We start from the raw sequence: 18,410 nt of genomic DNA, 5'->3' as shown, positions 1-18,410 counted from the left end.
GATCCACACAAATTTACTAATTTGTGGTACATGTTTCATGGACTCACCATTATAGCTTCAAATTTAATTGATATTATGATTGGTCATATCTTGCAGAAGACATAATAATTTATATACTTGCTTGAGAGTAAAAGGATTACTATTTTTCCTTGAAAGTTTTGGCTATTTCCAACTTCAAGAGCTTTTTTGTTATTTTACATATAAAGATTGCATACTTGCTCCTTTCTCTTGTCAGAACCATTCACATAAAAGTGTTTGTACCAAGGAGGATATCCATGCTTTGAGTAGCATTTGTCCACAGTATGATTAGTCTTCTTGCAATATATACATTGTTTACCTTGCATGTAGAATTGTGCTCTTCCTCTGCCATGATTCCTCCAGCCTCTTTTTCCTTGAGATTTTTGGTTATTCTGTTTTTCATTATTCCAATTGTTTTCTTTTCCACTACATTTACAAGAGGCTTTACGTCTTGCAACATACTTGTATTACTAGTTAATTGTCACTCTTCTTGCAAAACCAAAAAGAACATAATTTATACCTGGAAAAGGTTCCATAAGGAGAACCTAAGTCTTGATAGTGTTGTAAACGTCATTCAAGGCTTTTAAAAAGCACATAACGTATTCAACATCTCTATATTTTGAGGTAATTTTGGATAAAGCACAATTATATGGTATGTGTCACATAAGATCCAATTCTTCCTAAAGGATCTTAATATTTGTATAAAATTGTGTGATGTTCCTCTCTCCTACCTTAACCAAATGAATTTCTTGCAGCAAGTATGAAATTTTGAAGTAGTCTCTTTTAGAGAACGTCTCCTTTAAATCTTACCAAAGAACCTTGGTAACGTCAATGTAAAAAACATTTTCAGCAATATGTGGTGATAGAATATGCGTGATCCAAGACAATATCATCATGTTGCATCTTTCCTGGGCTTCAAATGTGAGATCATCTCACTCAAGAATCTTTATGCTTCCATCAACAGATTTTAATTTGTTTGCACGCCTCATACTCCAAATACAAAAGCTTAAGACTTGTTGATACACAAGGACCCTTTATATAGAAAAAAAAAACGATTCACTAGACAAATTGTCTACATAGTTTGCTAGTCACTAGAAGGTTTGCTAGATGATACCTGCTACACGGTCCAAACTTTTGATTCGTCTAAATGGTCTGCTCGACAAAACCATCTAGACGGTCTAAACCTATGGTTTAACACCTCCCTTTGTACACTCTTCATGCTTCAATGCATTTTTTGTGTTTTATTTTTTAAATGAGGCCATCCAGAAGTGGTGAGTGATACTATTGAGAACCCCATATTGAATTACATTAAAAATATGCATTCATGGCTTAAATGGCACAAAATGTGATGCAATGATGAGAAAAAAGGGACCGTGACAAACAAGGAGAACAATGAAGGTAGTGTGATGTTTTAATCATCCAATGACATGTACATGGAAACTATGGAGTTAAAGAAAAATCCTATAACATGAGAAGTGCAAATGAGTGAACGAAGTAATATGAGAATGCATGTTATGAAATAAAAGTTAACTAAAATAGAAATTTTAAAAAGTAATTGAAACAATTTCACAACATGTAATCTGGAACTCTTTTTAGCATTCCTTAATGATGGTTCTAGAATGCAATATTTTTCAATCTAGAATTAAGTTTTTTACTACTTTGAATTAATTATTCTGAAACGCCTAATAATAAGATTTATTATTACATATAAGCTTTGTAGAATATTTCAAAATTCATTATAATATTATTTTTTAAAATAGTTTGGAATTTATTTTGAAATAAAATTTCTGAAATAATTTAGAATTCATAAAAAAATGTTGTTTCTAAAACAATTTAAAATTCACTCCAAATCAGTTTTGAAAAACGATTTTTATAGAAAGGCTCATTCTCCCTGCACCCAATGCTTTGTGACTGGCACCCAATCAGATTTGTGAAAAGACCATATTACCCTTAATGAAATTAAAAACACTTAAATTATGATCTGCACCCAATGCCTGCACCCAACAATAGGGTTCTTCTTCTTCTTCTTCTTCTTCACCGTGAAGCAACAGCCACCGTGAGCAGAGTTGGTTTGCTTCGTCGTGAGTGCTTCATCGTCAAAGAAGTTGAGGTACCGTTCATGGATTTTTCTTCGTAGAGTAGTACATTCCGGATAATTTTATCCGCAGATCACCATTTGCTTCCGGATAATTTTATCCGTAGACCACCATTTGGTTCCGGATAAATTTATCCGCAGAAGAATATTGGCATCCGGATTTTTTCATCCGGACTTCATTAATGGCTTACGGATATTTTTATCCGTAGTGCAAGAATTGGTTCCGGATTTTTTTGTTCGTAATTCAAAAGTGGGTTCCGGATATTTTTATCCGTAAGCTACGTTTGACTTGTGGATATTTTTATCCAGATTGTTGTTATTGGTCTGCGGATATTAATATCCGTATTAGTGTGAAATTTTTCACAAGTGTTTTAAACTATATGTGTTATAATTTTGTTATATATGTTGGATTGAATGTTACTTTTATGAAATGTAAGATGGTGCGGACTAGAGGTGGAGGAAGTTCTAATTTGGATCGTGTGCGTCCAACTGCATCGATTAGAAGAAAACGGGGTGGGTCTAGTACTTCAATTCCAAATGAAGAGTTTGAAGATTATATTGAACAAGAAGAAGTTGAAGTTGATGATGAAGGCTATCCAGGAGGGCCATTGGATAAGTCCTTACTTGTTAATTATGAACATCACGTAGCCAAACAGTTGTGGGATGGTTTGGTAAGTAATGAAAAATAAATTTTTGTATTTGTTATGTATTCCTGATTATTGATGATATATGTTGATTATTGTAGGATCGTGGTGAGCTGAAGGTCGTTTCACATGGGAGGAAGATAAATAAGTTAGGAGCACCTCATGAGCGCATAGAAGCTGCTGTAGAATTGTCTGGCTTAGGTGGTCTGCTTCATGCTAGTTATGAGAGTCTAGACCGAGGACTGCTGTGTGCTTTTGTAGAGAGGTGGCATGCAGAGACAAACAGTTTTCATTTACCGGTTGGGGAGATGACCATCACTCTTGATGATGTGTCAAATTTGTTACATTTACCCATTGTCGGTCAGTTTTACACACAGGAAACCTTAGATTCTGATTCGGCGACTGATTTATTGGTAGAAGCCCTCCGTGTTGACCATGCACTTGCATCTGAAGAAACAAGACACTGTCGGGGAGCTCATGTGCGCCTTAGCTGGTTAAGAGAAGTGTATCAAGATGCATGCTCAAGGAGGCAGTGGACTGTGGCTGCCAGAGCATACTTACTCCACCTTGTCGGTTGCACTATTTTTGCGGACAAGAGTGCTACATCAGTAAGTGTGTTTTATCTTGGATTTTTTGTTGATTTGAGGCTTACCGGGGGATATTCTTGGGCAGCAGCTGCCCTAACTCACATGTATGAACAGCTAGGAGATTGTAGTTATGCAAATACAAAGCAACTAGCTGGTTATGCAACATTGTTGCAGGGGTGGATTTATGAGCATTTCCCGTCTATAGGGATGAGACGTATGCAAGCATTGTATTCTGAAGATCAACCTCGGTGCAGGCTGTATGATGCTGGAAAAGGTACTTCAATTGTTGTTGTACGATCACAGTTGGATACATTGACACCAGCTTCCATTCGGTTTTGTCCATACAACGAGCACAGGGAAGAACGTCCATTCGAGTGGATTTCCTTATTCTGTGGTTATTTGAGGCTTGGAAATTGGACACAGCTGCACATGCCAGAACGTGTTCTGCGTCAGTATGGCTATACACAGATCATCCCTCGCAACCCATCTGTAATTGGGCATGGTCATCCGGATACAAATGAAATGGACCGTCGATGGTTACATTTCAATGATTATGTCATACATGACTATGCCATAGCACGTCATCCTGACGCTTGCGTTCAAGAGTACATGGGTTGGTTTAGATCTGTATCACATCCATATGTGATTAATACAGATGAGGATGACCGTCCTGTACCGGTACCCTCAGATGCACGTCATCACGAAGCAGTGCCAAGTCATCATGAGGAGTCACATCCTGCTCTGGTATGCTTCTAACCTTGTTAAGATATTAATTTCTATTGTTTTTTTCTAATAGTATGTCATTCATGCTTGTAGGGTATTTGTCGTAGAATTACAGAGACATTGCAGCCATTACTTGATCATGACGATGTCGTGGAGGGCAGCCCTGTTTGGGAAGGCATACAAGTAGCCATTATGTTAGCACGAGGAGCGACTGATGAAAGAGCTGTTTATGTCAGGAGACATGCACGTAGGAATGATTGATTAGGATTTCTCAATATGTCAGATGTATTACGATTTCTTTTTATGTAATATTTTGATCCATGACAATGTATCTGAACCTTAATTATATGTTTCAATATGATCCTTATCGGTTCTTGCTTCACATTACTTTTATTTTATATGTTTCAATATGATCCTTATATGTTTCAATATGATCATTAGTACAGAAATCACTGGCTTACGCATATATTTATCCGTAGGCAAAAGTATGACTTACGGATATTTTTATCCGTAGGCATAATTGTGACTTCCGGATTTTTTTATCCGTAGGCATAACTGTGACTTCCGGATTTTTTTATCCGTAGGCATAACAGTGACTTCTGGATTTTTTTATCCGTAGGCAAAAGTGTGACTTCCGGATTTTTTTATCCGTAGGCATAACAGTGACTTCCGGATTTTTTTATCCGTAGGCATAACAGTGACTTCAGTGAATATTGTAGGACAACTGCAAATGTACTAAACATCCATAAATCTAAATTATGCTATTACAAATGTTATAATTACAAATATCGTCTAATGGACATTAGTTGGGTATAAACTTGTATCCGGCTAGTGTAGTATGTTGACCAAGTTTGGGCCGCCGGATAACGATGTGATGCCCACAATATATCCGTAGGTGGAATTGGACAACCATCTTTGAGCTTGACCTATAAAGGTAATAAATATAAGGTACACAAATCTTGATTTAGCACATCAATCTTGATTGGTTTAGTTTATACCTGGACAAAATGATTTCCGTGGACATGTCCAATTGCAATGATTCGGTGTTGACGGAAGTTACTTGGTGCTTGGGTTCTTAAAGGAAAAATACTCAATGATTGTAACATGGACAAAGAAACAAGAATGACATTATACCGATTTGCAATAACATATCCCATGTCTGGAATTGTCATCCACTTATTTGTTCCTGCCTGCAAGTACAATTGACAAACAAAGTTAAATAAAGAAATGCAATGTAAAAATGAAATGGTTTTAGTGGTTGGTACCATAGACATGTGTTCCACTAGAAGTGAGTTCTTCAAGTATTCATATCTATCATCACCACCAAAGAGTTGAACATATTCTTGTCTCCATTCACTTAGTTCTTTTAACAAATTCATTCGAACAACAGCCCATGACTCCTCTCCCATTCCCAATTGGGCAGCAACAGCACGATAGCCACAATGGCCATCAGCCCTAACGTCAACAACATCAACAATATATGGATGATACCCTACAGGGAACTGATCAAGGAAAGGAATACATTTTGCTGGTACAATTTCTGGTAAGCTTTCTTCATTAGATTTTTTGCTTGCACAACTATCATGTTGTGAGTGTAAGAAATCCACATGTTCAAAATAAGAAGGGATTCGCTTAGTTGATCTCATGAATTTGGTAGGACGAGACATCTTTACAGCACCTTTTGTTTTCACCTTATGATCTGGTGCGTAAATAGATGTTTTCTCTGGAAAGGCAATATCCTGCAATTTACTCTTGATGTTAACCTTACCTGCAACATCCAACTCTTTAAACCGCTTCGCGATGACCTCAAACTCTTTATCAATTGACAACTCAGATGAAGATTGTTCAGTAGCAATGTCTTCAAAACTTAAACGAGTCCACATCACATGTACTGATTTAAGTGGTATGCTACCAACACCAAATGAAGCCAATTGACACGCACAAGGAAGACCATGAGTACATGTAAGACTACATCCACACCTACTTTTATCAAACCCCACTGATTTAACCCTATCAAGTTCTTCTGAAATAAGGTTCAAAGCATATTTAGACACAAAACCTAACAATTTTTTGTAAGCTGTAACCTTGAACCGATGTCCAACCACATGCAAACTCTTTTGGAATGAATCTTTGATTGCATTATGTTGTAAAATAATCATCTTATTGATGGAATCCCAGCAGAAACATAAATCCCCCATCGAATTCTGAAGAACTCTCTTTAGGCTCCAGTGTGCCGCCTCAACTCTGTTACTTGTTGTGTTTCCTAAGTGCATCACCTTATCTATCCATGCCTTGACAAATTTTTCTTTATGTGGACGTAACCATGTATCCATCACATAATCAACAAATATAGGCCATGGAGAACAGACAACTCGAAGAGCATTGACACGATCTTCAAAGGCCTCAACAATATCACAATCCACAACAGATCCCCACACTTCCATTACTTGATCCCATGCCTCTCTTGGATGCACCAACATTTTACATTTTGCTTTCACATTTTTATCAATGTGAAACCGACATAGCAAATTATAAGCTTCAGGAAACACCATTCTAATTGCATTCATTAAGGCAACATCTCTATCACATACCACCACCCTAGGGCATGAATCAACTCTTAAAAACAACCCTTTAAGTCTGTCAAGGGCCCAAAAAAAATTATTTTCCTTTTCTGCTGCTAGTAAACAAAATGCAACGGAGAAAGTCAAACCTGTAGACGTAATCCCAACAACCTCAAGTAACGGCATCCTATACTTGTTCGTCTTGTACGTACTATCCATTAATATGACAATGTTAAATGAGTTCACCAATTTTACTGAATCTGGGTGTGTCCAAAATATATCTTGCACAATATTAGAGACCTCATCGCACCTACACCAATGCACGTACCTGTCTCGCTCTAGTAACAACATCAGTTGTTGCATTTCTGTTCTGTGACCTCGTTGTGATCTTCGGTGAACAGTGATTGCATTATAAACCTGCTTAATCGTTGTCACATTCTTCTCATTTCTCTCTTTCATGGTTAGTAAAATATTTCTTGGCTTCACCGCAGTTTTACTCATATCCTCAACCATAACCTTTTCCTCTATACTTAACCTTCCAGCATAGGGATGACCCACCATTGTCTCTGCCAAGTCATGATTGTGAGAACCACAAATTAATTCAACCTTCCACCCTTGACCACCTTTGACTGGTTTGCCTCGCAATCTGAAAGGACACTCACACTTCCTACTTCCAGTTTGACTGACATCTACTTCTTTTTTATACCGTTTGTATTTACCTCCTCTCTCACAACCTAACAATACATAGGTCATCCTTCCTCGTTGGCCCGTCCATGTATCTGACCTTAATATAACAATGACAAACCCATAACTATAGCCAACACTTCTCGCCCAATCTAACAGCTCATCTCGATCACGAAATACCTACAATAACATTCTTAAAAATTTAAAAGAACATCTTGATCATCATGCCAAATTTAAAAATAATTCATATAAAAAACATTCACAACCCAACATTGACCATACCTCATTTGTAGAAAATGCCTCACTACATTCATGTGCCCTGTGTTCATTATCTAATGCGTTATAACTTGTTGACTGCTCTAGATCAACATCATCTAATCCATCCCACACATCAATCTCCCCTAAAACTCCCATGTATGACTCTGTTGTATCCATTCGGTTGCTGAAAAAAATTAACACTTCACTTCCGGATAAATTAATCCATAACCAAAAAAATATCAACAGTTAACTTCCGGATATATATATCCGTAAGGCAATATTATGAACTACGGATATTTTCATCCGTAAGGCAAATACTAGTCCCGGATATTTTCATCCGTAAGGCAATATTATGAACTACGGATATTTGCATCCGTAAGGCAAATACTAGTTCTGGATATTTTCATCCGTAAGGCAAATATGAACTACGGATATCAGCGTCCGTAGGCAAATCCTAGTTCCGGATATTATTATCCGTATACAAAATTTTGACTTCCGGATATTAATATCCGTAGGCAGCAAATTTGAATTCCGGATTCCGATATCCGGGACCAGCTGAGCTCGAGAAAATAACCAAAGACGAACGAAAATGGATTACTTACCTCATTAACTTGCCAAACGAAGCTTACACTCAACTTAGCAACAATGAACGAAGCACAACCTTCTCTTTTGCAGCTCAAACCAAAGCTTCACACATTCATGAACTTCTTCTTCCTCACCATTCAATGTTTTCATAAATGAAGAAGACAAGGGCATTTTTGGATTTTAAAAAATGTGTCGGGTGCCAATCACAATTGATCGGGTGCAGGAAGCAATTGCCTTATAGAAATCACATCTTTTTTTCTTCTTTTTTTCTCTTAGCTCCAATAAGAAAACCATGTTTCAAAAGCCCACAGACACGACTATCTCTCTCTCTCTCTTATTGTCTTTACCCTTCTCGCTCTCCGACAACAAAATCTACAATCAACTCCTATGTAAATCCCATATTCCGGAAACAAGGTTCTAGAATGAAATGAAATGAAATTATCCATTTGAAAATGTGAGAGAATTTATCATTAAATTTTAGTTCCAAAATATTAAAACTTATTTCAAATTATATATTCCGAAATTGTTTTAATTACTTTACAAAATGTCTACTTTGGGTACATGGAGAACTACTTTTTTTCACCTAGCATGTCATAAACAAGGAATATTGAAATTTTGGGGTGCAATAAGAAATTTGTGGGTGCAATAGGCATATGCCTACCGAAGCTGGCTAGGCTTGGCCCATTCAATTAGTTTATGGGTTGATTTCATTTCAAGCTTTTAAGGTCAATAAGTGGTCTTAGGGGAATTCGACTTAAATGAAAAGTTTCAAACTTGTGAAAAAACAAAGTTTAATAATCCTATCATTCATGTATCATCATTTATAATTGAATTCATCATCAAGTGGAGGTATAAATTAGACTACTAAAAAGTGTGTCTTATCCGTTATCTTCATGGATTAAATTTTTCAAAGTTAAATTTAAGTTTAATAAAATAAATTGGATTTAAAATGTTCGTTTTAACTACATCAAATTAAAATTTTCCAATCTAATTTAAATTAGATTAAATTTAATTTGTATAATTTTTTTAAATTAGATTTAAATTAGTTCAATTTTGGTTCGAGTTGGTCAAACCCAATTTATTGTGGGCTCGCCCTCATCAAACCGAACTTGACCTGAACTCGACTCGGTTAGATTTAATTTGACTTCAACTTAACCTAACTTGAGCTTTGTCTAGCCTGATCAAACTTAACCTGAAATCGGTTTGATCCAATCCATTTTGACTTGGGTTAGACCCTACTCAACTTAACATGAGTTTGTCTTAATCCAACACAGACAACCTTGGCTTCACCCAACTTAATGTAAAGATATCAAACGATCTATCACCCATTAGACTGAGAGTTAAGAGTTTTGATGATAATAAATACTATAAGATGTGTTGTGATATATAACCAAACTTACTCTTGTACAAACCATTAGAAGCTATATATGAGACAATACATGTGATAGACGTTGTAGATAATGAATGTTAGATGATTGTCTCAGCATAAAAGTGAAAGATGATGTTACACAAAGTATCAGACAATATCAAACACTAGTGTAACAGACGATGACAAAAGTGGTAAACGATGTCTGTAGAAGAACTCAATAGACAAATCTCGTTATACAGTATTAGAGAAAGCTAACACAGTTGATAGACGATGAAAACACTACAACGCGACAGACAAATATCAAGTCATACATGATAGACCATGATGCGCGTTGGACGATCTTCAAAGGGAAGTTTCCAAACTTAAAATTAGCAGTGAATGGGATTCGAAGCCAGGTTCCTTCAGCAATCCTTCAACAACTAAAGAAAATTTAACCACTACATCAAGCAAATTCTTTAGTTTTATTATGATTTTTATTATACTTATTATTATTAATAATACTAACAATATTAATAATACTAACAATATTAACATATGAATCACATTTAATTTATCTATAATCTACTTGAATCTAAACATAATTTATTATATTATCTATTAGTATAATCACATTTAATATATGTCATACTCATAGTCATCATATTACCTATTACATTAAAATCAACTATCATATTAATTATTATTTTACGATCATATTGACTTAATTAAGTTCATTATAGGTAGTTGGTTTTACTTGTGTGTTATAGTAAAGAATATTGTCAACAAACAATATTATCTTTTAACATAGAATGATGACTTTTACATTAACTATTAATTAAATCTCTAATACAGATTACTAGTTAACATATCATTATAGTTTAAACTATATTAATTATTCCATAAATCTATGTAAAAAGTTGTTACTAAATAACCCTTTCTACTAATATATAAATCATAATGACAAAGTGATTAAATAATTTATAATTTAAAATATTTTAAAAATTAATTTTAATCTATGTAAGTAAATATTTGAAAATAAGATTTTTTTTATCGACAAAGAATAAAAAAAATTAAAGGAAACATTTTAAGGATATTTCAATCCTTATACAAGAATCTCAAATCAGAAAAGAAGTGTAAGATACAAGCATCTATATAGCCATCTAACAAAAACTTCACAACTACCTATAATAACCTATATTTGAAAATAAGATATCAAATAATTTTATATTAATATATATATATATAATATGAAAGTAAATTTAAATTTAACCATGAGTTTTAAAAAATTAATGATTAAATTAAAAAATATATTAATCAATATATATGTATTTATAGTATTAAAGTTATATTAATATTATATAATTTCTTCCTTTTTCTCTCTATCTATCTATATCCGAATAAAAGTAATATTACTCAAGTCAAATAAAACTACTATACACACACAATAAATATCTAAATGTATATTTATATCAAAATTAATATTAATAATATGAATATAATATTGATAATATGAATATAATATTAATAATATGAATATTAATACTAATAATATTAATAATAATACTAATAATATTAATAATAATATTAATAATATGAATATAATGTTAATAATAATAATAATAAATATTAATAATATGAATAATATTAATAAATATTAATAATATTAATAATATAAATATAATTTATTTTATTATTATTATTATTAATAATTATATTAATATGTATAAATTATATTAATATGTATAAATTATATTAATATGTATAAATTATATTAATATGTATAAATTATATTAATATGTATAAATTATATTAATATGTATAAATTATATTAATATGTATAAATTATATTAATATGTATAAATTATATTAATATGTATAAATTATATTAATATGTATAAATTATATTAATATGTATAAATTATATTAATATGTATAAATTATATTAATATGTATAAATTATATTAATATGTATAAATTATATTAATATGTATAAATTATATTAATATGTATAAATTATATTAATATGTATAAATTATATTAATATGTATAAATTATATTAATATGTATAAATTATATTAATATGTATAAATTATATTAATATGTATAAATTATATTAATATGTATAAATTATATTAATATGTATAAATTATATTAATATGTATAAATTATATTAATATGTATAAATTATATTAATATGTATAAATTATATTAATATGTATAAATTATATTAATATGTATAAATTATATTAATATGTATAAATTATATTAATATGTATAAATTATATTAATATGTATAAATTATATTAATATGTATAAGTATAATAAAAAATGATAATATGATTAAAGAATTTGTCTGGTGTAGTGGTCAATGCTTCCTCTGGTCACTAGAAACACTTGGGTTCAAATTCTGGCTGCTACAATTTTTTTTAATATTATTTGGGGTTTTGTTTCGAGCCCTATGGGCTTGGGTTCGAGTCCTTGCGGCCTCTAGGATTAATAAAAAATATAGGTAGTGATAAAATAATAATTAGAAAAAATTAAAAAATAAAACCTGTTAAAGGGTTTTTTGAAATATATTCACAAGAATATAAACCAAATTAAATCTAATTGTACTCAAATGTTTTAATTCAAGTTAATATGAAAAATGTTGATAATTTATTTCTGAATTAATATATGAATTAGAAAGACTTATAATTCAGAAATAGTCTAAGATATTATTCCCATTGATATTCATTATCCAATATAAAGATTATATTGATTGTTTGGATTCACGAAAGATTTCTAAATATGTTTTAGTAACATCAAGAAGCACATAAGTCAATATTTAGAATTTTCGTACTCAGTGTCTAACTAAAAGAAATAAAAAAAATTGATGAACGAGATTTAAGGAAATCAAATATTAAAGTGTCATCTAGTCATTGCTTAGAGGAAACACATCCAACAGATTAATTCTAAGAGTAATTATATGACAAATAAGTATTCAGAGCTCGTATCAAAACATTCTAAGTGTCTGATACATGAAGATTTGATTTCTATCAGATCAAGTATAATGTTCTCATTCAAGTGTAATGTTCTTATAAAGCGAGTACGTGATGAAGAAGTGAAGAACATGATTCAAGCATTGCCAAATATATATTCAGCATTCATACAACCACAAGTATAGAAAGAAATTACAAGTGCAAAGATGCGCATATATCAACAAAACTTAAGGTTTTTTATCCAGCGTTTACTGCATTAATGGAGATACAACGTGACAAATGATTGAAGAAAAATCACAAAGTATTTAAAGGTTAACATTCACATCAAAGATTTGAAAGGAAACAATTCAAATTGTTTCACATGCTCAAAGACGCGCATAATCAAATCAAAACAAAAGATGATTAAAAATACACATCAATTAAGGATATATTGAAGATACTCGAGATTACAATATTAAAGTATCAACATTCACATTTGGGCAAAGAAAAGAAATAATTCAAATTACATTTAATGTCCAAGACACAGAAGGATCAACTAGATTAAAGAACTTCCATATCCAACGTCTAACGACTATGTGAACAAGAGAAGAATTAAAAGCTTCAACAATCACTATCTAAAAGCTATATAAAGACCTTGAAGATGAAGAAGACAAGTACGAAATATACGAGAGACCACAAATATAGAATGCAATCAAAATCTTTAGTGTGCCTAATCTTACTCTCTTTGTATTTCATATTTACTCTTTAGAGCAATTATACTTTGGGAGTGAGCTATATATTGTAAATCCTTCACTGTGTGAAGATAATCATATGCGCTTCCATTGTTGCTCTCTGATTGAGAGTGTTTCTTACTTGTTGAGAGGTCTCAATCTTAGGGGGACATTAAGGCTGGTTACTTGAAAAGATGTAGAATACTTGTTACCTGAAGAGGTGTAAAATACTTATTACCTGGAAAGGTGTAGAATACTTGTTACTTGAAGAGGTGTATAATACTTGTTACCTAGAGAGGTGTAGAACATTTGTGTTAGTGAAGGCTTTTAAGCGATTTGCTTAGGGGGGATTGGACGTAGTCATGTGATTGGGTGAACCAATATAAAACTCTGTGCATATTTCTTTATATCCCTTGCCTATTATAATATGTGGTTGATTGTGTTTTAAATAAGCGATTGTGTCCCAAATTGACTAGGCTTAACGTGGACTTGACCTAATGTGACCCAACTTGTGCTAGACATGAATCGCCCTAATGTGGGCCCTTATTGAGTTGACTCAATGTGGACTTTGGTCGACTCTACTTGATGTAGGCTGACCTGACTTAACATAACCCGTCTCGTAACAACATAGGTTTCAGTAGACTTAGCCTTATACAAGTCTAGTGCCTCTTGGGCTAACTTAAGCTTGAATTGTCTCAAAGCGACCTAACTTGGCTTAACATGTGTTTGGTATGACTTAATCTAACTTGACTTTACATGAGTTTGACTTGATTTGACATAGTGTGGGTTTTACTTGATTTGGCCTTACGTGATGTGACCTAACTTGGTATAACTTGTCCTGACCCAACGTTAGTCCTACTCAACTTGCCTCGAGCAAGGCTTAACTAACTCTAATATGACTCTAATCCTACGCAAATTGACATTGACCTAATTTAACTTGAATTAACTTGAACCAGGTTTGACGCAATATAACTTTGTATAAATTGAATTGAACTAACAATTATTTTGATTTTAGATTTTCAAAATCCAAACATTATTTAATCTATATCCAATCTAAATCTAAGATTTAAAATAAAAAATATATAAATTTAATTTAAAATAAATTCATTTAAATATACTTAACATAATATTAATATGGATAATTATGAATTGATTCTTTTTTTCACACTTATCTGTGCACAATAACTTAAAAAAAATATTAATGGAAAAACTTAAAAAATTTAAATAGAGAAAATGAAAAATCATAATTTTACCTATTTGGTTTGCGTGGGACTCATTCATTTATTATTAGTTGACGGTTATACGTATCTTTAGAAATGTTTATATAACCAACAGTGACATTTTAGAGAAAGAACATAGATTTTTTTTCTCAACTAAGCTAAACATTGAAAACGATATTAAATTATAGATAATGTCATTTAACACATTTAAAAAATATAGAAAAAGAAACAAATTTAAATAAAAATTGTCATGGACGTACTAGGTTGTAACTCCTACCCCCTTTACTGTGAGTACTTTATGCTTTATCTGCTTTAAGCTCCCCCATAACTTTTTTTTGCTAGATCTACCTTCTATTTTTTTTATTTTTTTTTTATGTTACATTACCCATCTTTCGATCATAAATTTCACTTTTAAGTTAAAAAAAGTTAAACTTTATGCATGTTTATTTCAAATTTTTTTAAATATAGCATCTGCATTAGTGTTTATACAATGCATCTTGGATCCTTCATCTAATTCCAGATTTTACTTTTGTTTTAAAGTAACTGCATTTTTGGAAAAGTAAAACACTTGGATCAGATCAGATACACATGGTGTTCTTATTTTTGAAAATGAGATATTTTAGTTCAATCTCCCACTTTATATATAATTCTTTTTTAATCTTGGCTAATTGAATCCTAAATTTAATATAACAACTTCAACCCAATCTCCAATAAAAGCATATTATTTATTGATTCTTTAACTGCTGTGATTGATGATTTACTTGGAAATCTAAGTGCAGATTCATGTAATTACATATTTAACCTTGATTTAGGATGATTTTGCATAATCTCAACATCTGTGGTCCTATTCCTACTCTATCCTGAAATAGAATTTCTTTTATCAAAATAGATAATTTCATTGCTTAATTATTAGATAAAATTTTAAAAAAATATCAAAAATAAATAAGTTATAGCAATTTTATTATATTTAAATTAAAATTGTATAAATATGTTACGGTTTGATAAGATTTCAGTATAATTATTTTTTAATTGAAATTGTCTAATTATTGATATAACTTTAATATTAATTAAAGTCCCATTACACTAAAATTTTCTCAAAATAATACAATTTACTCATATCAATAATTTTTTAAAATTTTATTTATTTTGATAATTAGTTTATAAAATTATTTTAGTTTGATAAAAAAATATGTGCAGAAGTAACCAAAAATATATTTGCATGTATATGGAGTTAAAGGAAAGGGAAGTTGAGACCTAGAAACCACCCACCTTTATGAGTTGAAAACTCCCACAACACAAGAGAGACCAATAATTGAATAATGGAGTTGAAGTAGCCATAAGAGGGATTTAACCTAGAATGAGTTTACTATAATCATTTGGGGTAGAAAATGAAATAGTCTTGTAGAGGTGCAAAGTTTAAACTTAGATGCCCTATAATTGCATAATAATGTTTTGGTTACACGAAAAGCAAAGGAGAATTTGAAAGTTGGATTTGGTTTTGAAGTATAAAAGTAGGTATATAGGGTTCTTAGAATCTATTTCTTAGATAAAAATGCATAGATATACATGATTATTATTGTGGCGCAACTGCACGCGGGGACGCTAGTTATTCCCTTCACATGCTATCATACTCCTCACTCAATGCTTTGCTATTCATTCCCTCTCACGGATTCATTCACACCACAACCAAACAATCTACAACACATAACCTTCACCCATTTAACCACTTTCTCATTATTACCACAATTGCATTCTACATGTCTATTCATGTCACTATCCCCTCTATTCTCTTTTTTTCTTTCAAATTAATAATATTTTATAGTATATAATTGATATAAACTTTATCTTATTCTATGTAACACAGATACGGACACTCACATGATATAGATATGGACACGGAGATACGTGTGTAATCTCTAAAATGTAGGATACGGGACGTGGATCTATGTATTATATAAATTGAAAATAAATATTTATGTGCAAAAAGATTCTTTTGGGAGTAAGAAGATATTTGTTATGACTGATTCAAAAAAATTTGTTCCTTATTTTTATAATCATTATAAAAATTTATACAATAAATTTGAGTTTTTAAAAAAATTATTTAAAATTGTGTTATAGAATCGTGCTAGAATTTTCAAAAATTCAATAAATATTTTTTGAATTGAACACTTCACTGATAAGTGTTCTACGAGATATGTGTGTCTGACACGAATACGTCATTTAAAAGAAGTGTCTGACTCTCATAGCTTATAACCTCATTTTATAAAATTGAGTTGAATTTAAAGTTTATTTTTTAATTATTTTATTTTATTTTTATCTTTATAGGTGAGTGTTATTCTAGTTAAGAATTTTTTAAAATGGGTTTAAAGTAACTATTATTCTAATGAAGCTTTTATTTAAATGGAATTGGACACGACAACTAAATATGGTGGCAATAGTATAGAAACATGGCGATTGTGATTCCAACATTTCCTGCTTATCACGCCACAACCCATGACTCAATTAGTCAATCCAAATCCCAACAAAAATTCAGCCGGCCACATCACTTTCTAATGTCTGTCATGACTCATATTTAAGATGACTTTTGATTTATTATAAGAGTAATTTTTTTTTCAGTTATAATATAAAAAGTTGAACTCTCTTAGTAAAGAAAAACATTAAGATTATCTCGAATTCGAATTCAATTTTGTTGAAATGACATCATCAAAATTTATGATCGTATTTGATATATTATTTATAATAAAAAATTCTGTCATAGTTTTATTCATTTTATTAAATTAAGAGAATAAAATATATTTAAAATATCTTGGTCTAAACTCTTATGATACGTTATTAAGTATAACGAATACAAACTTTTATAGTTTAACAATAATTCTGAATCATCTAAATATAAGTAAAACACACAATATTTATAATAATATATAAAGTGTTTCCCTATTTATTTATATTTTCATATTTTGTTTTTTAATTTTATCTTTTATAATATAAAATATAATAAATTTAATAATCAGTAAGAATGTAAAACATGTTGAATGTGAAATTTGAGTTTTTGTTGAAACTAGAGAACAAGTATCAACAAAAAAGAGGTTTGGGTCCAGTTTGTTTTTGGTGAAGAAAAGCAAATCTTTTACTCTATGCAAGGAAAATGTGAAAACCAATGCAAGAAATTTTAAAAAACACGATAATTAAAAAAAAAATTGAATGGAAAATTGTAATTAATTAATTAAATATATATATATATATATTTAATTAATTAATTATAATTTACTTTTTTACATTTTTATTTTAAACTTAAATTATTTTTATTTTTATTTAAAATAGAATTATAATTTAAATATAAAAATATAATCAAAATTATAAAAAAATAATTATTATAAAATAACATAATTAATCATATTATATATATAATAAATTATAAACATAAATAATAATAAAAATAAATATATTTTTTAATAATAAAGAAATAAATTTATATAATAACTATATTAACTAAAAAAATAAAAATAATAATGTTATTTAGTATAAAAATAAACTTTTATCAAATATTTATAATTATAAATATTTCAATAATATTTTAATTAAAAATAATTATAATTTATAAATAAATAAATAAAATTAATTTTTAAAAAATTTTAAATATAAATATATAAACTTACATTTCTATCGATTTAAATAAATATAATTTCAATCAAACCCATTACAATACTCACAAACTTATCATATCACTCACAAATTTTCATATTTTCTAAATTTTTCACTTTATTTATCTTAATTCAAACATCTTAATTTTCTTTATATTTTTTCTTCAAAACATTTTTTCATTTTCAATCTTTAATTAAAACACAAACAAATTGGAGTGAGATTAGAATGGAGGGAAGTAATTTGGTGAGTGTGACTGCCAATCTCTGTCTGCATAACCTGTTTTCCAATCTCAGCAAACTCATCACAGCGATCCCTTTGCAAATAAAACAAAATGATGAAACAAACAACACTAACACT

General features: G+C 30.3%; 1 protein-coding gene across 1 annotated transcript; it reads right to left on the bottom strand.

Moving 5' to 3' along the window:
• Positions 1 to 4,717: 4,717 nt before the first annotated feature.
• Positions 4,718 to 7,321, bottom strand: LOC150025246 (uncharacterized). Its single transcript, XM_090295499.1, has 2 exons — positions 5,066 to 7,321; positions 4,718 to 4,993 (listed from the first exon to the last, which is right to left on the bottom strand). Exons 1-2 carry the CDS (start codon positions 7,187 to 7,189, stop codon positions 4,847 to 4,849), a joined length of 2,271 nt encoding a protein of 756 aa, XP_090151625.1. The 5' UTR covers positions 7,190 to 7,321; the 3' UTR covers positions 4,718 to 4,846.
• Positions 7,322 to 18,410: the final 11,089 nt, after the last annotated feature.

The sequence above is a fragment of the Phaseolus vulgaris genome, chromosome 9 (assembly GCF_051622355.1).
Source record: "Phaseolus vulgaris cultivar YP4 chromosome 9, ASM5162235v1, whole genome shotgun sequence".
NCBI classification, from domain to species: Eukaryota; Viridiplantae; Streptophyta; class Magnoliopsida; order Fabales; family Fabaceae; genus Phaseolus; species Phaseolus vulgaris.
Note: the sequence above shows the minus strand (reverse complement) of the source record. Positions and strands in the feature narration are given on the sequence as shown.